General features: G+C 36.5%; 1 protein-coding gene across 1 annotated transcript in view; it reads right to left on the bottom strand.

Moving 5' to 3' along the window:
- The window catches only part of THSD7B (thrombospondin type 1 domain containing 7B), a 1193076-nt gene that overhangs the window by 710031 nt on the left and 458383 nt on the right, over positions 1-24662 (bottom strand). The window contains exon 6 of the mRNA XM_069067855.1: positions 966-1121. Coding sequence (XP_068923956.1) covers positions 966-1121 — 156 coding nt within the window. The remainder of the gene's footprint in view (positions 1-965; positions 1122-24662) is intronic.

Below are 24662 nucleotides of genomic sequence, written 5' to 3'. Positions count from 1 at the left end.
ATTTTTATAGTATCTGATTGACTGTTGTATAGAAGAGGGATTAAACTTGTTCTATTTCTCCCTAGATAACAAACCTAGGTCCAATGGGCTGAAGTTGTGAAGAGGCAGATCTTAGATCAATATAAGGCAGGAAAAAAGACCAAAACTTCCTAACACTTAGGGTTATTAAAAACTGGAATGGGCTACACTTCAGAAGATAAATGACAACAAAAGTTAAATGACTACTTGTAGGGAATTTTGGAGTATGAGCTAACAGTAATGAATGAAGTAATCTGTATGGCATTTGAGATCCCTTTCCATTCTGTAACTGCATGGGCATTCTGACAACAGATAAGGATATTCCAAAAAACAGGTCCTCTTCAAATTGAGTAAGGAGATGGGACCTTGGCCAGTGAAGCCAGTGCTAAAACTGGGCTCATCAATCCTGTCACTTAAGATACTCTTGTCAGTTTTGAATCAAGCTGAGATGTGAAGATGGAATAAGAGTAAGAGTTAGACTGTCTACGTAATGAGAGAAAGGCAGGGAGGAAGGATGGGAAATCCTCAGTCTCCAAAGCAGGGAAAGAAGAGGAGCTCTTGCAGCCACTGACCTCAGCGTAGTCATTAATGTGCAAAGGTTTTGTAAAGTGACTTACTGCCTGGAAAAGTATGTTCTGCTTGGATCAGAGCCCATGTGAATTATTTTAGTACAACAACCCTGCCTTCTTATAAATATAGCAAATATATCATATCAAACTTCTTCAGACTTGTATCACCAGTAAACAGCACAAATCAAAAGTCTATAATATTTAAAGAGTCAAATTCTACCCTGTTGAAATGTATACAAGCCCTTAGAAAAGTCATGAACTTCATGCTAGTTGTTCATGTTACCCATATTTAAATAATAATTTTCTTTAGCGTATAACCATTAAGTCCATGTGTATAGATCCAAGTAAAGGTATAAGTAAGCAAACCCAAATGATTACCTTTTTTCCCCTGAGGATCCTGACAGTTTTCATGAACACAAAGACCCCAAGCTGACCAGGAAGAGACCATGCAATCTGTAGAACAAGGAACATTGCAAAGCCGAGAGGTCGGAGGAACAGGTCCTGGGCATAATTTCTTGTCCACAGGCCTAGAGACTGAAGGGAAAACAAATATTAGTGGCCTAAGTTGCATTTCTTGAGATTCTTAACTGATTCATATCCTTCATTCCTGAACATTCATCTTTCTCTCTGGGTTAGCTCCAGAGGCAAAGAAGAGAATATTATTTAAAACTTGCCCCTCTTCAAATGCTCAGGCAGACGAGTCAGAATTAAAAAGAAATATTTTTTTTGTTTATTGTTTTCTTTTTTTTTTGTAAGCAATAATTATTTTCTTCATATTTCTGATAAGGAAACTGCTACCCAAAGAACGAAAGGTCACACAATTAATAAGCAGGATAGTCTGAACTTGAACCCAAATTTTCTAACTCCAAAGCCTGTGATTTGCTTAATCAACATACCAGGTGAATGATGAAATCAGTGCTAGTCACAAATTTTTTTTCCCCCTACGGTTGCTTTGTTCCCCCTAATTAATATCTCCAAGGAAATCTAAGAAAAGGATCTAGAAATATCTTAGACACAAAAGATCTAGAGTTATGATTTTTTTTCCATCCTGCACAATTTCAAGATGAGGTTATCCTGACTGTATAAATGACCGGATTGGGATAAAAAAAAAAAATCAAAATCTAGCCCCGAAGGCAGTTGCTTAGCATAACCAATCTACTGCTGTGATTCCCCTAGAGGGTGGGGCTCATGGAAGCATTGAAGAAAAATGGCCTGCTGAGCAAGAAGAAAATGCAGGATCTGTGACTGCAGAAGTGGCCTGGGGAAATCAGTTTCATCTAGAAGGGGGAAAGAAGGCAGAGTACACAATAGTACAGTGTAGGAGTCAGACGCTTCCTAGGGAACAAACAAGTGGTCACCCTGAACCCTTTCTGCTCTGTACTTCTCAGCCACAGGCTGTGCCAAGGAACCAATATAAGAAACAGGAGTTTTCAGAAGTCATTTTCTACTTTTGAGGCCTGGAGCCACAATTAAGTCACAGCAGCAACAAAAATGAAGCTGCATGAAAACAAAGTATTGTACAAAAAAGTGAGGAATAATTTTATTTTTTTTAATTAATAACCCCCTTCCTTTGATATATTTAGGCAGTTGTTCAGTCTACAAGAATTTATTCTGTATGCTATGTGTCCAGACACTGCATTAAGGGCATTCTAACACAAACAAATTAATTAAGGGAAAAGCTAAACTCTCCACTGTCACAGCTATTATGAAGCTTAATTAGATCACTTGTATAGTGCGAGGGGTGGGGAACCTGCAGTTTCAAGGTCACATATGGCCTTCTAGGTCCTTGGGTGCAGCCTTTCAACTGAGTTCAAGTTTTACAGAACAAATTCTTTTATTAAGGGGGTTTGTTCTGTGAAGTTTGGATTCAGTTAAAGGGTAACACTTGAGGATCTAGAGGGCCACATGTGGCATTGAGGCCACAGGTTCCCCATTCCTGCATTAGTCCAATAGCTGAGCAGTAAGAATAATAGCTCTTTATCACTAAATTTTAGCCCCACTTTTTTTTTTGAGTTTGAAGCCAAATGACCCTGTTGCTTTGTCTATTACTGTATCTGCCTCTATACAAAGTTCTATTCTAGGTACAAGGGAAAGAAAAAATGCAGGAGGTGATACCTGCCCTCATGGAGTCTACTATCTCATGAGGAGATAGGCAGGGCAAACACAACAGAAAATGTAAATCTAAGAAAACAGAAATATATAGCAAAAGAGATCTGTGTAGTATTGGAGGGAAGGAGCAGAGTTTTTAACTAAATGCATTACCACAGCAAGGATAGAGAGAGAGAGAGAGAGAGAGAGAGAGAGAGAGAGAGAGAGAGAGATTTTTTCTTATGACAAATTGTAACTTGAATGTAAATTAGGAATGGGAAGGACAAGGATTTTATTCCTCTTCTTTAATTTTTATTATGGCTCAAAAGGGTAAAAAGTATGTTGCATTTTTTTTTATGGCCAACTAGTAGTAAGACTTCTCTTCTGCTATAAGCCTCAGTCTTCCTCATCTATAAAATGAGATTAGACTAGTTCAGAGATTCTTGGCCTTTTTTGTGTCATCTGCCCCTTTGGCCATCTAGTGAAACACAGGGACACCCTTCTTAGTATAATATGCATAAAATAAAATACATAGGATTGCAAAGGAAACCAATTATATTGAAATACAGTTATCAACATTTTAAAAATGTAATATCACTAATCCAGAGTTAAAAACCCCTGGTCAAGAAGATTTCTGAGGAGGCTCCTTATATTTTTAATTACATTTATTCTATAAATTATGTTACTTTACTTTGTAACTATCCCCAAGTCGGATAGATATAGCACAGCACAAGGCCATGAACACAGTAAGCGTACAATCAAAGTTTATGGAATTAAATTGACATCTCTTGGGCCCTAGAGACAACTCTACTCATAAATCTATTGTACTTTACCTAGCACAGCAGCTAACACAGGAGTAGACACAGAGCAGACGCTTAAGAAATACTTGGCTGACTGACTGACAAGACGACTTGACTGGAACAGTGTTTTGAAAGAAGGAAGGGATAGCATTTGGTACAGAGGTGGCAGGACAGGGGATTCTCAACAAAATGACATCTGGGAGAGAGGAGCAAAGCTCTGACATGGCATTCGTTCCTGCATGTTTGATGCTTTTGACAGACACTGGATCTTAATATACCTCAATAAATTCTACAAGTCAAAAGGCAACAATTCCTGAGGTGCTGTGTTTAAAAATGTTTTCTTCTGGTATTGAATCAGCGTGTTCAGTTCAGCCCCCTCTCTGTCATAGACACCCATGGGCCAAATTCTCTCCGGTCATGTAAATCATTGCTTAATCCTAAGGCACTTAATAGCTGTAGGCCAATAAGACTGTAATAGTGAAGACAAGGACCAGTTGTCTTCTTTTTCTCATGACCCCTCCCTGACACATCTGCTGCAACCAGCATGGTAGAAGCCCCTCATACATTAGAGAATGTCAATGTAGATGAACTAACCAGAAAACTATTTCAGCCATTACAGTTGTTAGACAAAATAGGAGGCATTAATAATTTTAATGAATTATCCCAATTTGTGGTGCCACTTTAGCATTTGTAAGCAGTTAAACTCTGTTCCTAATGATTCCCTTATGAACTGAAGGCATCCAAGGGTCTCTCTAACTTCCTAACCACCTAGGACAATCTTATTACCATCTTGGTATTTGACATGCCTCATCTGAAATAGGCAAAGTAAACTGATCTAACCAGAAAAGCCTGAAGATTAATAATAATGACAGAGAAATAACTTTGAAGAATAAATGACTCCATGCATTGAATATCAATCAGCAGGGGTGAGATGGGAAAGAAAATTTGTGTAGGCAGCAGGTTTGATGTAAAAAGCTATTCTCAGGAATGTACTTTGTTTGTTTTTAATAAGAAAGGGGTTGTAGATGAGAATATAATCTCAATCAAAAATGAATCAGTGAAAATGAAAAATTCCAGTGTTCATTAGCATGTTTACCATTCCAAAAGAAAAAAAAGAGAATGAATACCGTTGCATTTTCTTCATTATAACAAAATCAAACTTGAAATAGTCACAAACATAGTACTTGGCACATAATAGACACTTAATAAATGTATGTTGAATCAAATCAGATTTCATTATTAATTTCAAAGAAATTCAGATGAGGGGTAATTACTTGGAGAAGTAGAGTCACACATGCTCATTAGGACCACAGTTATTTAAAGGTGGGTTTGGGGAGGCTTCCTTAAGCTCATGTTCTGATTTTAGAGATGAGAAGTTTTATAGTTTTGGTTCTATAAGTCATCCAAATTATCTAAAAGTACATAAGTTTATATTAGAATAATAAAAAGGTATTATATCTTACCAGAAATGTCTCAACTTAGAAATCCATAAATACAGCAACTAAAATTTATATAGTATTTTAAGCTTTGCAAATCACTTCACAGATGCATATCTATATGTCTGTCATCTCATTTGAACCTCACAACAACCCCATGATATACTAAGGTGTTATTATTGTCATTTTACAGAGGAGGAGACTGGGGTTATGGGAGGTTTAATGACTTGTCCAGAGTCAGATATCAAGTGGTGAAGTTGGATTCGAATACAAGTTCCCCTTGTCTCTAATTTCAGAATCAATGCTGCTCTTCTGCTACTCTATGAATGCTTATCCTCCCCTCCACCTCCACCTCTTTTTGTATAATGTAAACTCCACGACGGTAAAAATCGTTGCCTTTCTGATCTAGCTTCCCTAGAATCTAGTACAGTGTTCTGTGTGGGATCAACCCCTTAATGTGTGCTTGTTGAATATTGAATGAACTGAATAGAGGAACTGACAATATGCTAATACATTAAAATAAAATCCATCTTTTAAAATATAGAGATTACTTTGGGTCCATTTTTGCAAGGCACAATAGCATTCATCTGTCTTTGCTACAATTAAGTGATATTTTCAGGGTAATCAAGGAATCAGTATTCTCATTTGTGAGAGATGGATTCCATCTTGTCTTTTCTGATATTTATTCAGATGCATTCATTTAAGTTACCAGGCATCATTATAAACCATGACTTAAACAACTAGACAAGGAAATACCTGTTCTGCTTGCTTTCTAGTTCTGCAGCAGCAGTAGTCGTCAAGGGCAGAGAATTAGTGTGATATGTTGGAAAGAATAAAAAGTCACAACACCTGGCTTATAGTCCCCATTCTGCCACTGAGTCACTGACTAGGTTCATTACCTTTGGCAAATCCCTTCAAACCTCTGGGCCTCAGTTTCTTTCAAAATGAAGACATTGAACAACCTGTAAGTTTTCTTCCAATTCTTACTACTTAGGTTTTCAGTCAGCCAGTTATACCTTCAGGTGATTTTACATAAGACCTGTGATGCCCAAAATAACAGTAAGAAGTTATATGCATTCAATCTTCCAATTCAAATGCACTCATCACAAATGCCAAAGGGGATTTTAACTCAAGGAGTCATAACCACCACCATCCCCTACTCCACGGGCACTCCAGAAGACAATGGTAGTATTAAATGGCAGTAGTTGGAATTTAATTCAAAACTAATGAGATATGCTACTTATGTAAAAATGCTTCTTTCCAAATGATTTTTGAAAAACAATATTGCCTTTGACATATTCATTTAGGGAGTACAGTGACTTGGCAGAAGTCCAATACACCTTACTGATAAAAATAAATAAGCCTTTGCTACAGATCAAAGCACTCAGATGGTAGAAGGGGTAAGATAAAAAATATTACAATTTGAACCATAAAGCTATTTTCCTTCAAGAGGCTTCATGTGTTACTTCATATGCCTTTCACCACTGGGATTTGCAAAATAATTTATCATTCTTTTAACTTACTGGCTAGGATGAAAGCAAATCTGTCTGCTAGCACTTACAGGCAGCTTAAGGAATTAAATCATATCATATCCTATTATACATAATAAAGCTTAATTTTAGCCATATTGTGCCTCTCTTGGCAAAATATTGTGTATCACAATTTGGCAGCAGGATGTATGTATACGTAAAGTAAATTTAATACCTAAAAATAATTTCTCCAATTAAAAATAATTATGTGAAATTTGGCTACATGTCAACATGTCTTCCAAATTTCATTCATTTTATATACCTCATTATGAAATGCCCAGAAACTAATGAGTTTTTTTTAATGTTACCGAGTGACAACACAATAAGATATGAGTTTTATTCAGAATAAAGATGCAAGGAAAACAAATGAATTGTAAAAACTATTTTTAAAAGCTCAGAATCAGCATATGATAGCTAGTTATATAGTTAGAGGAAATACAAAGGTAGACTGAAATTCTTGCACAATACTACATTACTGATCAAGAAATTTTCCCACCTGAAATATTAAAAAAAACCCATGACAAATAATTAGTGTCTATTATAGTACATGGAAGATGGTATGTGAAGTGCTAGGGATTTATATGAAAAAAAAAAAAAACCCTGCCCTCACTGAGCTTACAATCAAATGGGTATCAAAAGATAAATATGCATATGAGCAATACAAGTTAGAATATGTCAGGGACAAAGAAGGAATGTAAAGTACTTTGGAAATGAGACACCTTGGTTTTAGTTGGTGGGGATGGGAGGGGAAAGGATCATTGAGTACATCATGAAGAACATAATTTCCAAGTTGGAGTTGGAAAGAACAAAATAACTTCAATAATAATATACTAATAAAATTTTATGGCACTTTAAGGTCTGCAAAGTGCTTTTATAAATATCATATCTTATTCTCACAACAAGCCTGGGAGGTAGGTGTTATTATTTTCATTTTACAGAGGTCGAAACTGAGACAGACCGAGGTTAAGTGACTTGTCCACTACCACACAGCTAGTAAGTGTCTGAGACTGGATCTGACCTCAAGCCTTCCTAACTCTAGGTCTGGCACTCAACAGAAGAACACATCAGGATAATTTGTTCCAGACACAGGGTCAGCACGTATGGGTTTAAAAAAGTGGGGGCATGTAAAAGAAGATCAGGGAAGAACTAGTCATTCAATTTTGCTGGAAATCTGGAGGGCACGAAGGAGAAAAGAATGGCATAACATTGTAGGGATAGATTGAAACCAGAATAAGGAAAACTTTAAATGTCAAATGGAACAGCTGGTACTTTTCCCCATAGATATAAACTTTTTTTAAATCCCTTTGGCCTTTTTTATCCCCTGGGGTAACAAAAAAATAATACTGTTATTGTCATACACCTATTATACTTGTTACTCCAAATGACATTTCTTATCTTGTTTACAGTATCAAAAGAAGTCATTGTCATTTAAAGAAGAAAGGGGCAAAGGTGATGAGTAAATGAATGAAGAAAAGGTAAAGGTAAGAGAGAAAAAAATAGAGGAAAGAAGAAAAAAAGTTATTTGTCTACAATCAAATTAAGACTCTAGTCCTGTTGAAATAAATCACTTTGTTATAAAGATGATCCTACGTTCTATAACACTACATTGACAGAGTAAGTGTAAGTTGTTTTTTCAGTTTTTTTTAAAGTTTCTATCAAGCAGGAAAGACTTGGGAACCCAGCCTCTATATTCTGCTCTTCTTTAAACACTCAGTAATTAGACAGCTTTGATAAATGTTTGTTGATCGACTCCGTGTTTGGTATTTGAGAGTCTTCCAAGCTACATTCAGACAAGCTCATCATCAGAAAGTTGGACACTGATTGTGTAAGAGCACTTGGTAAGAGCAACTCTTGAAGACCTATCTAAAGAGTTGGGGGGCTGAAGAGAGCACCAGCCCTGGAGTCAGGAGAAACTGAGTTCAAATCTGACCTCAGACACTTAACACAAAAAAACTAGCCATGTGACCTTGGGCAAGTCACAACTCCAATTGCCCTCCACAAAGCAGGAAAAAAAAGAGTTGGGGGGGAGGTGAGGTGAAAGAGAAATGTTAGAATATGTGTTGGTAAAAAGAACTCATGGAGTGAATCTTTTAGAGTCATAAAATGGAACCAGTAGCAGAGACACACAAGCAGTACCCAAGTAATGGAGGAATTTGTTTCCAAAGTTCACTTCTAAGTAAGTTATTTGGTTCTGATAATTTGTTGTTGTTCAGGTAATTTTTATTTTTTTTATCTTTGATTTTTTTTTTTTGTCATGTCCAACTTGCTGTGACCCTCTTTAGGGTTTTCTTGGTAAACAGAGATGAAGCGACTTGTCCAGAGTCAAACAGCTAGTAATGTCTGAATTCAAATTTGAACTCAGATCTTCCTAACTCTAGGCCCAGTGCTGTCTACTGTGCCAAGGTTCACTCACAAAAAGCTTTTATTTGACCTAAGATGAAAGTGATATCTGAGTTAGGAGCTGATAAGGAATTTGCACCAGATTCCATTAAAAGATACAAGAGAACTTCAGGAATATAAATATCATTTGGATAAAAATTAGGGAATAAAAATTCAGTAGGGAAAATATTTAGCAATTTTATGAGGCAAAAGAGGGGATTTGGGAATAGAGAACAGAAAATGGGAGGCCATAAAAGCTGAAGATAATACTGATGAAATTTATTTGTAAATAGAGTAGCATATGTAATGAATGACAAGATTATTCAGATTTCTTCCATTTTTATTTTCAGTACTTAATGGCTTAGAAAATGGGGAAAATAAACTGTCAAAATGAACAAAAAAAACTAAGAAAGTAATCAATTGTACATTGTGAAAATTAAATATATCTGACCGATTTCATATAGATTCTATTTTAATGGGAGGCAGTCAAAGAAGACCCAGTTCTTTAAACATAAACAATGTTCTCTAGATGCTACTAAAGCCACAGAGAACTTAGTGAGCTTGCTTCCAGAAATACATAATGGAGGAATTCTTTTCCTCTCCTCTTAATAGCTTGCACAGGTATCTTCTATTCCCTGTTAGCTTATTGTGTGATGACAAGGATACTTTTAACTGGCTGCTGAGTCAGAACAGTAAACCCACTCTTATAAGATGGCAGAGCGAGGTGTGGGGACAGGGATGAGGGGAAGGGGAGAAGGAGAGATAGATTGTAATAGTAGTAGCAGCAAATTTCAAATGAGTGTGAATTGATTACCTTGTGACAGTATGGTTAAAAGAGCAACAGCCTTGAATTTAAGAGAACCAAGTACTACAACTAGATAGGTAGATAATAATAGGCTGAGATCTTGACTGGGTCAATTTGCTTTATTCAGCCTTAAGTTTCCTCATCTGCAAAGAGAGGTTAGACTAGAGAATGCCCAAGGTCTCTTGAAATTTAAATATTCTATGATTTCTTGCATATTCTTAGAACTGAGACTGACTCTTTTAAAATTTGACCAAATCTTTTAAAATTTGAATATAGCATTTCTCAAATCCTGTGTTCTCTTTGAAGTCAGAAACTATATGTTCTTATTTTCAATTCAATCAGCAGGAGATAATGCATTAATCTATAAGACATGACATTCTAGAATCTTTCTGAAGTAGTAGAGGGGACTGGAGGTTTAAAATAGTTGCTACATTGTGGAATGTGCAAGAGTGATTCTTCTTTTCTTCACCCTCTAAAGCTCAAAGAACACAATGGAAAGCTACATTGAAAAGTAAAATGTTGATATTTTGTCATAGGCTATACTTAAACAGGGGGAGCTGAACTGAGTTGAATTGAAGACTCATTATCACCATAATATTTTAAGAAATCACAATATAATTCTAAGGGTGAGTCTGCAAGGAATTTCAGTAGGAAAATTAAGGAAAATGACTAGATCTCTGAGAGGTAACTCCTGAATTCAGAGACTTCCTCTACTAATTCAGCTCAGTACTTTCTCTGCAACTAAAATTCTTCATATAGTTGCCTACAGCTCAGACATATTATAAGTGACTTACCCAAAGTCAAATAACCAGTATGTATCAGAGGGAAAATATGAAATCAGGTTTTTCTCATCCCATGGCTGTCTCTTGTGGAAAGAGGAGCCTTGTGGATGGAGTCTGGAGTCGGAAAGACCTTATTTCAAATCTTGCCTCATATACTTACTCCCTATGTGACCCCAGGCAAGTCACTTAAGCCCTGTTTGTCTCACTTTCCTCATCTGTAAAATGAGGATAAATATAGTATGTCCCTCCCAAGGCTGTCGGAGGACCAAAGGAGAGCATATTTGTCAAAGCACTTGGCACAATGTCTAGCATATAGTAGGTGCTATATAAATGTTAGTTATTATTATTATTATCAATTATATAGAAGGAAAAAAGTACCTTAAAAGATTGAGGTTAGATCATTATATATTGCTAGAAATATCTCCTACTCTAATATTTTATATCAAGTTCAGAAACAAATGTACTTTAGAGGAGGGACTGTTGTTTCTTAAAAAGTTTAAATAGCCCATAATTACAATGATGCATTAATTACTAATTTTTAAAAGCAATGCAGATTTTCCCCAAAGTTATAAAACAAATCAGATAGCAAATGAGTTTATTTTGGGATATTCTATTTCCAGCTGTATCCTTTATTAATCAAGGAATTACTTCCAATTTTCTCTGTTTCACATGCTATAGCACACAAATAATTTGGCAAAAGTATCTGGGAGGAGGAAATAGCTTAATGTATGTAGGTACTCCTAATTTTCAGGGTAAAATTCAATCTTTGGTCGTCTAGCTTCTTAATGGAAACTAGACAACCTGGCACAAAAGACAGGATCCATCAGCAAAGAGGAATGAATCTCAGAAAACATTATAGTTCCTGGTCTCAATCAGCTTTATATAGAATACCACTAAATACTACATACAGAAAGTGGCAATTCCATTTAGGCCTGAAGACAGAATTTTTATAACATGAGGCCACTCTTACTCCTAAAGAGTCAAAACTTTCTTCTTCTGTTCTCATAAAAAAAGGCAAAAAATCCCACTTACTCTTCAGACTAATAAACACCTGAATTAGCTTCCTTTGTTTTTCTACTCTGATTATGCAATCTAATTATATTTATGACCACGTAAACTCATATTTATCTACTCTTTCATCTGTGGTCTCCTTTCTTATTGCCTACCCAAAAGAGCTCAACACTAAAAATTATACTAATGGAATTTAATATCTCATTCCAAACTACTAGGAAAAACAGAATCTCACCAAACTTTTTTTAGAGTTGACACTGCCTGTTCACATAAGGTTTTCAATTAGTTAGTAGGACAGGACCTGTGATTTCACTGGTAAAGGGCACTTTTGGGTGAGGAAACTCCTTTTTCCAATGTAGATCAGCACCTTCTCTGCAACTTACAGTGTTGCTTCCAGCACAGGGTGTCCCAAACAGGTCACATAAGTCTTAAGTGTTGCCCAAACCAGATAAAAATGCAACTGGAGAATGTTTAACAAAATAAATAAAAATATAATACAGCATAGATAATGTTAATTTGTGGTTTTCTAAGAATATGTAGTCTTGACCACAGGGATCCTTTCAAGAGCACCAAGAGGTTAGATGATTTTCCCAGGATCACACATCGAGCATGTTTCACAGTTAGGCCTTGATCCCAGGTCAGTGGATCATATATCTAAGATCATGGTCCTAGAACTTGAAGGGATTTAAGAGGCCATCTAGTCCAATCACCTCATTTCATATCATTGTTCATTCAGTTTTGAAGAGGGCCAATGGCATCAGAAGGGTGATTTCTTGACTTGTAAGTGAACTGGATTTAAGCAAGGCAGAGTGTGTAAAGTCATCAGCCCCATTGACTCCTCCAGAGTCCTTGGAGTCCAGTGGGAAGACATAGGTCAGGACAACTGGCAATGACCTGTGATGCAGTAGGAGGCATTGGCCTTTTTAAGCTACCTCCTAAGATCTTCCCAAATCTCAGTTTTTCTAAGACAACACTCATTCAGTAGTGAAAGCTTAGATCATTTCATATATAAAGAAACCAAGACCCAGGAAGATTCAAGAGTCTGTCAAATGTCATCAAGGTAATGACAGAGATAGGGTTTTAACCAAGGTCCTGTGACTATGCAGGCAATTCTCTTTCTGCTTAACTGAGCTATCTCCTGACTTCCTGGTTTTGATGCTAGCCTTCTATACACCTGGCTTTTCAGCATCCATAAGATCAGAGATCTAGAGCAGGAAAAGACCTTAGTGGCCATCTAGTCTTTCCCCTTCACTTAGAAAAAGAAAAAAGTCTGAGAGGTGAATTAACTTGCCTAATACATGAAAGAAGCAGTAGGAAATGTGTTTAAATTCAGGTCCGTGAATTCCAAAGTCTATGATCTTTCCACTTCCTCAAATACTGGTAGTAATAAATAAAGTAATGATTCAGTGAAATCCTAAGTGACTTGCTTCCCCTCCCTGGAAAGTCAAGGAAAGCCTTTTACCCCATGAAACATAATGAATCATAGACCACGAAAGGACCTGAGAGAGTAATACTAGTCCATAAGGGAGTTGTTTGTCTTTTGTTTCAAAGAAGACCAAAAGATATCACAGTCTGATGTCTTGACTCACATGTGAATTCAATTTAAGGGAGACAGTTGCACAAAGTCATCAACCTCACTCTCTCTTCCAGAGTCACTTAAGTCCAGTGGCAAGACAAAGTAAGGATGACTAGCAATGGCCTGGGATGCAGTGGATGACCTGGATGTCTTCAATGTCTGACCAAGTGTTAGATGTTCCATGACACCTTCTTCAGCCACCTTAACAAATTGTTCTTATCTGCCTATTCCACTGGGGGAAGTCTTCATATGCTTGGGATAGACATCCCCCTAACTCACAGACATCTTTGAGGCATATCGATTACCCACAACCTGGTTTAGCCCATCTTTTAGCCCAAGATTGTTTTACTGTAGTGTGGGCACAGAATATGTTATGATTTCTTGGAGCCACAAGTGAGAGTTGGGTGAAGGTGGATATCAAAAGTAGATGAGCAGCCCTGAAAGGGGCTCGCCAAGCCCTTATAGATGTGCTAGCCCTCCCTGAATATCCCATATAAGAGCATCAGAGAAGGAGAACTGGATTTGGAATCAATGCCAGGCACTTTGCTAAGCCCTTTATGAACATCTCATTTGATCTTCAAAATTACTCTGAAAGACAGGTACTGTTATTATCCTTATTTTATAGTTTGAGGAAACTGAGTCTAACAAAGTTTGATGACTTTTCTAGTCACACATCTAACTGAGTCCAGGCTTGAAATTAGGTCTTCCTGATTTCAGGCCTAGTGCTCTATACACTAGCTGTCTCAAGTAATAGGACCTAGGTTCAAATCTGCAGCATGCCACCTGTGTTATCATGGCTGCCACCTCTCCAGAATTGCATTTCTTCATCTGTAAATAAGGGGGGTGGAAAATTAGAAGTGGTCCTGTTTCAGGAGTATATAATAGACTACCTGAAAAGAGGGAAGAAATAGATGAAGAGTTCTGGAAATAAATGACAACCCTGACAAAGGCAAATATTACAGTAGTGAATGAAGACTTCAGTTCCCCAGATATCTGTTGGAATTCTCTCTCTACCAAAAGCAAAGAAGCTAGTACATGTTTGGCTTGTCAGTGATAATTTCATTCATCCAAATGTTGAAAAAAATGAGGGAAATTGATATTCTAGAAGCACAATAAAAAAAGAATTAATTGCCATAGTAGAAATGACAGGAACCTCAGTAGAAAGGCAACACTCCTTAGCATTCATGATAGAAGAGAGAAAAGCTGGGAATAATCTCACATGATCCATGCAATATGGGAGAACAGATTTCAAAGATTTCAAAGAAAATACAAGTAGTCTTCCATGGACTAAAATAAGAAATTCTTAAACAATGAAATTCTGATGAGTGTTGACATTTTAGTCACTTTGTGAGTATAATTCCAAATTGTTTTCCAGAATGATTGTACTAATTCACAACTCCACCAGCAACATATTAGCATGCCTCTATCTTTCTTTCTACAATCCATCCTTTGTCATCTTTGCTAATTCCATGGGTAAAAGGTGAAACTTCAGGGTTCTTTTTATTTGCATTTCTCTTATTGGTGATTTGGAATATTATTTCATATTCTTAATAATTTGTTATTCTTCTTTTGAGAACTTTTTCATATCCTTTGGTGATATATGATCTCAAATAACTGTTAGTTATATGTATGGGTACGTCACTTATATGATATATCACCTATCATGTTTATATGTGTATGAAATAAAATATATAGCATGCATTTATACACATACATATAGTATACATTTATATGCATATGTTATATACCTTTTAACTGAAATATTTGAGAAAATAATTTTCTCCCCAATTGACCATTTCTCTTCAATTCCATGTAATCGAAATTATCTTTTTTTTTGTCTTATAATTGCTCCCATCTCTTGATTTTTAGGAATTCATATCCTTTCCATAGTTGTGAAATATTAATGATCTCCTCTTAGCAAGTTATATAATATTGAGGCCATGTATCTATTTTGAATTTATTGTGAAATATGGTATAAGATGCTCTTCTAAGCCAAATTTAGGCCAGACTGCTTTCCAGTTTTCCCAGCTATTTTTATCAAATAGTGAGTTCTTTTCTAAATACTTTATATTTGGATATTTGCTTATGGAACACTGGGTTACTGAGTTCCATTAGTTCTAATTCTCCTTTGTCTATTCTATTCCATTGTTCTACTTTTCTATATTATTTTTTTACCAATGTCAAATGATTACGATTACTGCTTTATAATATAGTTTGAAATCTATAAGTGTTATTCCCCTTCATTTTTAATGTTTCATCATATCTCTTGAAATTCTAAATTTTTTGTTCTTTCAAATGAATTTTTTTTGTTTAATTTATATATTATGCTGTTGGTAGTTTGGCATAATATTTAATTCATAATCTGATTTTGTGGGTAATGTCATTTTTTATTACATTAGCACAGCAAAACTATGAGCATTGACTATTCCTCCAGCTATATAAATTCTTTTTGGAGGGCAATTGGGGTTAATTGACTTGCCCAAGATCACATGCCTAGTTTTTGTGTTAAGTGTCTGAGGCTAGATTTGAACTCAGGTCCTCCTGACTCTAGGGCTAATACTCTATTCACTGCACCCTATGAGTTCTTTTTTTTTTTAAATTCTTTGATGAACATTCTATAATTTAATCTATACAAATATTGGGTATGATTTAGTATGCTGACTCCCAAATAGTAATATGCATTTTGTTATTATTTTGAGTGTAATTCCTTTTCTAGTATTGCCTTTTAGTTTTTATTGTTCTAACTTCCCTCCAAAACTTTTGACATCCCTTCCCTGGGGATAGAGAAGTCAGCTCAACTTCATAGTTTCATGATTCCATTTCTATAGGAATTGTGTTGATATTGTGGGTTTCTTTTGTACCCTAAAATCTTACTGAAGATGTTATCACAATTAGATGCTTTGCTGATTCCTTAGGATTTTCTTAGATCACAATGTCACAAGCAAAAAGGGGGTAGTTTTGTCTTCTCTTTGCCTATTTTTACAATTTTAATTTATTTTTCTTGCTTTATTGCTACTGATAGCATTTCTAGAACTACATCGATTAAAGTCTTGTTACACCCTAGTATAGCTTAAGGCTCATATCAAAATCTCTACCCTTGGTGCTCTGAATATTACTGGCCCTAAATACTTTGTATTTCATTACATTTGGAGATTAGGGAAGACTTCTTAAGCTAACTATTCTGAAGATTCAATTTAATTCAGGTACTAGTTGCTGAACATCCACTATAAACCCACTCCTGTTTTTCTTTTTGGTCATTATAGGAGATCCCATGAATAGGTGATAGGTTCTCTACCTTCAAGGTAATCTTCAAACTAGTCAGGGAAACCAGACATAGATTTCAATGCATATAATGCAAATAAGAATAGGAAAGGTTTATAGGAACAGCACAAGCAGAGGAATGTGAGAATGTAGACATAAGTTTATTTATAGGTAGGAAAACTGATGAAGACTTAATACAATAACTGAACTTGAACGTTGAAGAAGGGGAAGAACATCCATAGGCAAAGTTTGGGGGGATGGAAAGGGAGGGGAGAGGAGAGAAGGGAGGGGAGGGGAGTGGACAAAGAGGAGGGGAGGGGAGGAAAAGGAAGGGGAATGCATTCCAAATGTATGGGACTTTATCAAATGTTTTGAAGTGAGAAAATGTAAGTTCAGAGAGTGGTGATAGCCCAATATATTCTAGGAAAGAGAGAAAGCTTGAAAGTTAAGATACCATCGAAAACATAGGCAACAAAGACCCCTCAAGATTTTGTTCAAGGGAAGTGACTCCTTTATGAAATTTACTTTGGAAGCACTGTGTAGGACTGACTGGAGCAGAGAAGAATAGATTCAAGGAAATTGGTGAAGAGACTACTGAAATAATCTAAATAAGAGCTAAAGGGAGCCAGAACTGAGGTGGCATCAATGGGAATGGCAAGTCTAGGATGATTTAAAAAACATTGAGGAAGTAAGGCCTAAAAGGATTTGGAGGCTACTGGACACACAGGATGAGAGGGAGTCCATGACAGCTGCAGTTTTTTTGAGGCCAGGTGCCAGGAGGATGGTGGTAACATTATTAGAAATAGAACAGTAAAGAAGAGGGTGTCAGTAAAGGAATGTTATGCAGTTTAGAGACAGAAGTGGGGGTGGCATTTATGCAGCCTGCAGGAAATTTCGTGAGAGTTTTCTAGCCAGGGCAAAAGGGGAATATTGAGATTAACTAGGGAACAGATTTGCACTAACCTTTCCTCAAGGGAATAGTCATAGCTGGAGCACTTAAGGAAGTCAGATGGGGGGGCACAGCTGGTACATGTAATGGTTCAGATGGCCTAAATGCTGTAGTGAGTGAAGCGTATGGTGATAATTTAAATGGAGAGGTCAAGTAAGGAAGGATGGCAGGATAGTATTAAGGTCAGCAGCTTGTGGGGCTCCTAGGTGCTTACAGCATGGAGAGCATGATGTATTCATGGCTAGCAGTGTTCTCCAGAATAATGGATTATGATGTCCCAGGGTCCAGATACAGTGTATAACAGAACTGAGGGGTGAGTGATTACAAATCTGAATTCCAGATTCAGCCCTGTGCCCTCTGAATTGATTGTTCTGGCTGAGCTGCCTCTCCTATCCCCAGGGAAGGGATGTGTTAAGGATGTGACAGAGGAACAAGTTTTGGAGGGAAGTTGATGTGCCTGATTTTGAGCAGGTTGTGTTTAACCTGCTGACAGGACACCTACTTGGAGATGTACAGCAGGAAATGGTTAATGATTCCAAATTTACTTAAAGCTCAATTAATGAACAAGAAGGTGCATTCTAATTGTGAAAAATTATCAGGTCAAAAAAAGAAAGAATTAGAGGACAAACTAAAGGAGGAACATTACAAAATGCTGATTTTACTCCCTCTCCATCAAAAGATATCTGCTAGAAGGAGTGGACACTGACCACACCAGCAGAGTACCATACAACACTGCTAATACCTTTCTTCAAAATGAGACCAGAGGCACAGGAAAAAATTGCCATAGTGCTTCAACTCAGGTGGAGGTTAAGAAAGTCATGAATTAGAGGTCAGACAAAGAGTTAATGATGTTAAATATATTTAAGGGATTCAGTAGTCCCCAAATATAAATAGGGATAATTTTAAATTGCCAAATTTAGCTTTTTATGCAAATTTTAGCCACAAGAAATCAAAGAGAACACTTCACATGGCTTCTGCAGGAAGAATCCATATATCTTATACAGACCAGTGCTAATATATGCAGACAAAATACTATCACCAACCTAAATCCTTCTCTCTCTCTCTCTCTCTCTCTCTCTCTCTCTCTCTCTCTCTCTCTCTCTCTCTCTCTCTCTCTCTCTCTTTCTCTCCCTCACTTCTTCTCTCCCTCTCCCTAACACTTTCTTCATTTTTCTCCTCTTCTCTCCTTCCCCACCTCTTCCTCTCCCTTCCTCTCTCTCTAGCTGTCTTTCTCCTCTCTCTACCTCTTTCCTTTCTTCTCTTCTTTCCTTGCTCTCAATCCTTTTTCTGTCTTTCTCCCCATCTCTGTCTCTTTCTCTATCTCTGTCTTTCTCTGTGTCTCTCACTTATGAATTCATATGTACAAGGAACTCTTTGTGCAAACTGGCAATTATTTTGTGACTACATTCTCAAAAAGCTGCCTAGGGGCAGTAATGAAAGTTAAAGCCCTAAGATAGATTTTCTTGGACAGGCAAAGAGAGTTTCTTGGCTTCCTCACTCTGCTCTGATCAGAGGAAGTTCATCAAGTGAACTATGGAGGTCTGGAAGATCTTAGACATTGTACCTTCTCATCAGTGTCCTAGCAGCATTCCTGGAACAGCTGATAGCAGTGTTTATTTTGGGAGTCAAGGGCAGACAGAACAAGATGAAGAAAGCAGATTTAAAGACTTACACAGAGCCCAGCAGAAAAACTGTACCATGCTAAGGAGACCTCCTTGATGATAACAACAAATGGAATTCTAGGAGCTCTGAGCTATATACCTTTGCTAGAAGTCATTAAGTTCTCTATTACTTAAACACACCTTTCCCTGGACACTGTATGGGGAGAAGGGTATATCACAGAATTGGACGAGGGGAAATTTGTACTTACGGTTTATATTATCCCACTTTAGTAAATTCCCCTTTCTGGGGAAAAGGTCTCATATGTACAGAAATATTTATAGTAGCTCTTTTTTTTGTAGTAGTTAAAAACTGGAAACTATATAGATGCCCTCCTATTGGGGAATGACTAAACAAATTGTGCCATAAGAAATGACAACACTGACTGTTTCAGAGGAAATTTTATAAAGTGATGAAGAGTGAAGTAAGTAGAACTAGGAAAATAATTCATGTAAAGATGACTGCTTTAAAGGACTTTAAAACTCTGAGGACCAAAGCTAAAACAGGCCAATTATTTACTGCCAAAGAAGTGAAGGACTTAGATTGCAGAATGAGACATGTAGTTTTGGATGTAGCCAAGGAATTTTTGATGGATTATGCATATTTATTTTAAGAGATTCTTTTATTCATTTGGGAAGATGATTGGGGGAGGGGAAGAGATAGCAAAAAACATAAAAAACAAAGAAATAAATACTTTTTTTCCATGAAAGGTAAATACCCCCTTTAAAAAAGCAAATTTAGTTTGGTTAACTAGTTGTTACCAATTGACAGTCATGGCAGAAAATGGGAAGTTTGTGAGCTATTGATATCTTATTTAGCCCTTTTAATGTTTTGAATGTTTGTTTTTGCTTTGTCTGATTGCAACTCTTTCTTTTTTTGGATTCACTTGAGAGACAGTAATTGTTTTCCCCAGATTCTTTTGTTGTTGTTGTGTGTATATCATTGTATTTTAAATATGTTTCTAATAAGCAACTGTTCATGGGGTTTTGTTCTCTTAATCTGTCACTCTTTTTCATGTCATTGGATTATCTAATAATATTGGATTATCATTACATTTACACTTAAAGTTATGTTAGATTTTTATATTCCTCCATTTGTCTTTAATCTTGTTCTCTCTATTTTTTCCCAAAATTAGGATTTTTTTCTCTTTTCATGTGTAAAGACAGTACTGTCTCCTCACTTATTTTAGCCTTAATTTTTTAATGCAACTTTATTCCCAACCAGCTCTTTTCTCCTCACTCTCGTTTCCCTCCCTTTTGTTACATCTTCCCTTAGTTTTGAAGTTTTACTTGCTATTTATTTTTCTTTCTTGCATTTTTCTACTCTTTAATTCTTTCCACATCTTTTCTTTTCATTTAAGCAAGCAAGTAGAATTTCCATTCTTCTTCTTTTCTCCAATTTGTTTTGTTCATTACTTTTAAGCTCCCTTTTCCATACCACCCCAATCTCTGGGACAAACTTAATCTGAACTAAAACCCAAATCTTACCTTGTTGTTGTTGTATCATTTTAGTTATGTATGACTCTTTGTGATCCCATTTGGGGTTTTATTATCAAAGATACTGGAGTGGTTGTCCATTTTCTTCTCTAGTTCATTTTACAGACAAGAAAACTGAGACAAACAGTAAGTGATTTACTGAGGGTCACACAGCTAGCAAGTGTCTGAGCCCAGATTTGAACTCAGGTATTTCTGACTCTAGGTCCAATGCCCTATCCATCTTAGCTCAGAAGAGATAGTGATTGAGAGCAGGAGTCCAACATCAGGGGACAATCTTCTGCAAAAATGTCCCTTGGTGAAAAATTAACCAGAGTATTCTAGGGAGTTGTTTTTTTTTTTTCTGAAAGACTTTGAACTAGGGCAGGGTCATTGTTCTGACTCAACCTAGCATGGCTCACCAAAAATAGTGGAGGATGAAAGATGAAATGACTGAGGAAACAAAGCTTGAGCTTCAAGCATTTTGATTTATTAAGAAATGGATGGCAATTTCTTGACAAACTGTGACTCTTCTTCATCTTAGGGCTGAACCCCAAATACAGGGAGAGACAATTTTTTTTAAGCAATTGGGGTTAAGTAACTTGCTCAAGGTTACACGGCCAGTTATTTCTGGGTGTAGTGCTAAGTATCTGAGCCTGGATTCCATCCCCCAGGTTATCCCAACACTGAGGGCTGGTGATCTTACTGGCTGAGCCACCTGGCCGCCCCAAGGGAGAAATTTTTATACATTAAAAGCAAAAAAAAAAAAAAAGAAACAATACATTAAGAATCTGATTTCTTATTGGAAGAAAGATTAAGAACTTTCAGAGATGGGAGGTGATGAGTGAATATGTACAATTCCCTGAAATCAGAAAAAAAGGGTATCCTACTCCCCCAAAGCATCCATGAAGAATCAAAGGAACATGAAAACAACTAATCAGTATGGGGACAGTTTTCAGAGAGAACATATGTGTTGCCTAAAAAGTACAATTGTGAGAAAACTCCTTTCATCAATCTTTGGATGTGCCTGAGTCTGGTCAGCAAAATCTAGGTCCTTAGTTAAAGGTCTCTAAACAGCTTCCTGACCACACAGGGCTAGGTTCAAACAATAAAATAAGATTTTCTCCCAATTCCCACAATTTAATAGTTTTCTCACAAGACAGAAGTTAGATTATACCCATAATTGAATAGAAAGGGAACTGAGCTAGCTCCAGAATTGAGTCATAGATAAAAGTCAGTATGTTTCATTCCATTCCCCTGATTAACCACTTGTTGTCCTAAACCCCTCACTTGTCAGGTTTTCATTTTCTTTCTTCTTGTAATATTCATTCATAGATGCCTGGATTTTTTTTTACCTGCTCTGGAAGCCACACTTTCTTCTGCTGTTAATTTCTTTCCTGTTCCTTTATCTGCTTATGCTCAAATAAGTTTCTTTGTGTTTAAATAAGTTTCTTTTTTCCTGAGTTCTTTGGTAGTTTCAGTCTTTTGTCCTCATTTCCCCCCACTTTCCTTTGCCTTTAATGAAGGTTTTCCTTTGGGCTGTATATCTCAAATTGTCTCAGCCTCATCCCATGCTGAGTAATTCACAGTTCACCAACTTTAGTCTCTGCCCCAAGTGACTTCTGGGGGGACAGACTGGACCCAGCTAGATGCTGAGCTTTTTCGCTCAGGTATAGTGGAGTGTCACACACTCTGGTTCCCTTTGTTCTTCCATTCTCTGCCCTTAGATATGGCATAAAATCTTACTACTCTTTACTACTATCACAATCTGAGCAAATTTCTGACCTTTGCATCTCTGTGTAACTGAGAGGAAGTGACATTGGTATATAGATCTGAGTTTTGTTGTAAGCTGTTGGGAAGATTTATGCAACTCTGCTATACAAAATGTGGTCTGAAGTGGTGGAAGCCTGTCTTGAGGGAGCCATTAGGGGCTAGGGATTAGTTTTCTCTGTTCTAAGTTCACTGAGTTTTTATCTGGTTGGGGTTCTTGGTTTCCTAGGTCATGGAGACAACTGAAGTTGCTTTATCTCTGATTCATGATTCCTGTTTTGGAGAGATTTGGAAAGTCATGGGAGCTGCTAGGTGGCACAGTGAATAGAGCACCAGCCCTGGAGTCAGGAGGAACTGAGTTCAAATCCAACCTCAGACACAACACTTATTAGTCACATGACATTGGGCAAGTCATTTAACCCTAATTGCCCTGCCTTTCCCCATCCTAATAGCAAAAAAAAAGGAAGGAAAGAAAAAAGAAATTTACCATAAAAAAGGAAAAGTCATGAGGATTGGAGGAAATGTTTAATCCTCCATTTTGACTATATAACATGGAAGCTCCCATGAGCTATGTCACCAGAAAAGACATTCCCTCAACCTGATAAGGTTAACCCTAGGACTTTGAGGGCAGATGCAGCAGTCAAACTGTAAGAATTCAACCTGTTAGTGAAAGTAGGAGTTAAGAGAGTAGCCCCAGAGTTTATATGTTCTTTGATACAAGTTAAAAGTATGATGCCTACTCTCAGAGATGAAACAGAGAACTGAAAAAAAAGGTCATGTATTATTTAATGAAAATGGAAAGATGTTTGACATTGTTTCTTCCCAAGAGGCTGTTTAACATGAAATATTGCTTCCATATGAAATATATTTATAGCTGAGAACAGTTAGAGAGAGTAAGAAGAGAATATTCAAAATGGCACAAATTTGACTGAAAGGATAACTATCATAATTTTTAAAAAGTAGAGGAAAAATTTATGTAATAAATTAATATTAGGGATTATTTGTATAGAAAGTCAGATTGTAGTCAATGCAAAGTAGTACTATATCAAGTAGGACACACAAAAATCAATATGGTGCAGCTAGAGGTGGTTAGTACTGAAATATTACAAGTGGATAGCAAATCAAAACGTTTTTCTGATAGCAGGGCAAAATATGGTTCGTTATGTAAACATATTTGAACATAGTACTAATGTACCCAAGATGATGAGTTTTACCCTTATAAAAACCAATTAGTTTTTATGTATATAAGTGTTAAGATCTGACCACATAAGTCTCCAATCATGTCAACAGTCATGGACTAAATTCAGTTTCACTGAACCATATAAATGTGTACACACTATTCACTATTATGCTGTTGTTGGAGCCTAACCATTCCAGAAGGTAATTTGAAATTATGTAAAAAAAACAAACCAAAATACTCTTATCCTTCGACTCAAAGACTCTATTGCTAGGCATTTTCCTCAAGGAAACCAAAGACAAAAAAAAATCTCATATACACACATGTGTGTATATATACATATATCTGTATGTATATGTGCATGCATATTGTACTTATGTGTATTATTTATGAATTATATATATATTATGTATATGTACAAAACATGCTAGATATGTACACACACACACACATATATATGTATATGTATATTTTAGAGGACAGAGACTAGGTCTTTCTATTTCAAACACACTGGAAATAATGGTCCCTCAAGGACAGATTTCATTAATTGTCATTACAGTCACTTTGATCTGTTCCATTTCTGATGAGGACCTCTTTAGGCAGCCTATTGACTCTGACTTTCCCCTCCTGGGGGCTAAACATATTTATGCTGGATATAGTGAGGACAATTCAATTGGCTTAGCTAGCTATAAGTCAGAACTCCCAAGTTCCATCAATCAGCCTTTCCAGGAACAAGAATTCTCTGGGACTCACCAAAATTTTAATACTAGTACTCTTGTGATAACAAAGAACTGGAACTGAAAATTAAGTAGATGCCCAATGATTAGAGAATATTTATAATGAAATGAAATATTGACCATCATTATGTCATATGAATAAAGGTGAACAAGGATAGAGAAGCACCTGCTATTCGGACAAAGCTGTGATAAAATTCCAAAAGTTACTGATCAACAAAATAGTGGTGTACCTGGATTTTTGCTCTTTTAATGAGCAGAAACAATTAGATAAGATAAGGTAAACAATACGTGTCTCTTTTAAGAAGAATTATAACAAAAGTAGAGACTGTCAGATATCAAAGTAACAGCAATTATAGGAGACAAATGGAGGGATTTTTTTTGTATAGCTTTATCAAATTCTTTGATAACTATGGTTATACTTTTGTAATGAGGATTTGAGAATTGACTGGCATTCTGGGATTTATAGTTTATAAAGCTACAGATTCTCTCAAGCCCTAAAAATAATTTGGACAATTACAATTTTTGAGTCAGAAGACAACTTGAGTAAACCCAGGAGTTATTGGGGGAGGGTGGTTGGAATCATACTATATGAAAAACAAACTGAAAGGGAATGGGGAGATGGTGTCTCTACCCCTACTAAAGAA

Source organism: Petaurus breviceps, unplaced genomic scaffold (genome assembly GCF_028583685.1).
Source record: "Petaurus breviceps papuanus isolate PSGF00001 unplaced genomic scaffold, PetGlider_PUasm1.0 90752, whole genome shotgun sequence".
Lineage (NCBI taxonomy): Eukaryota > Metazoa > Chordata > Mammalia > Diprotodontia > Petauridae > Petaurus > Petaurus breviceps.
The sequence above is the reverse complement of the archived record's forward strand: the minus strand, read 5'-3'. Positions and strand labels throughout refer to the sequence as shown.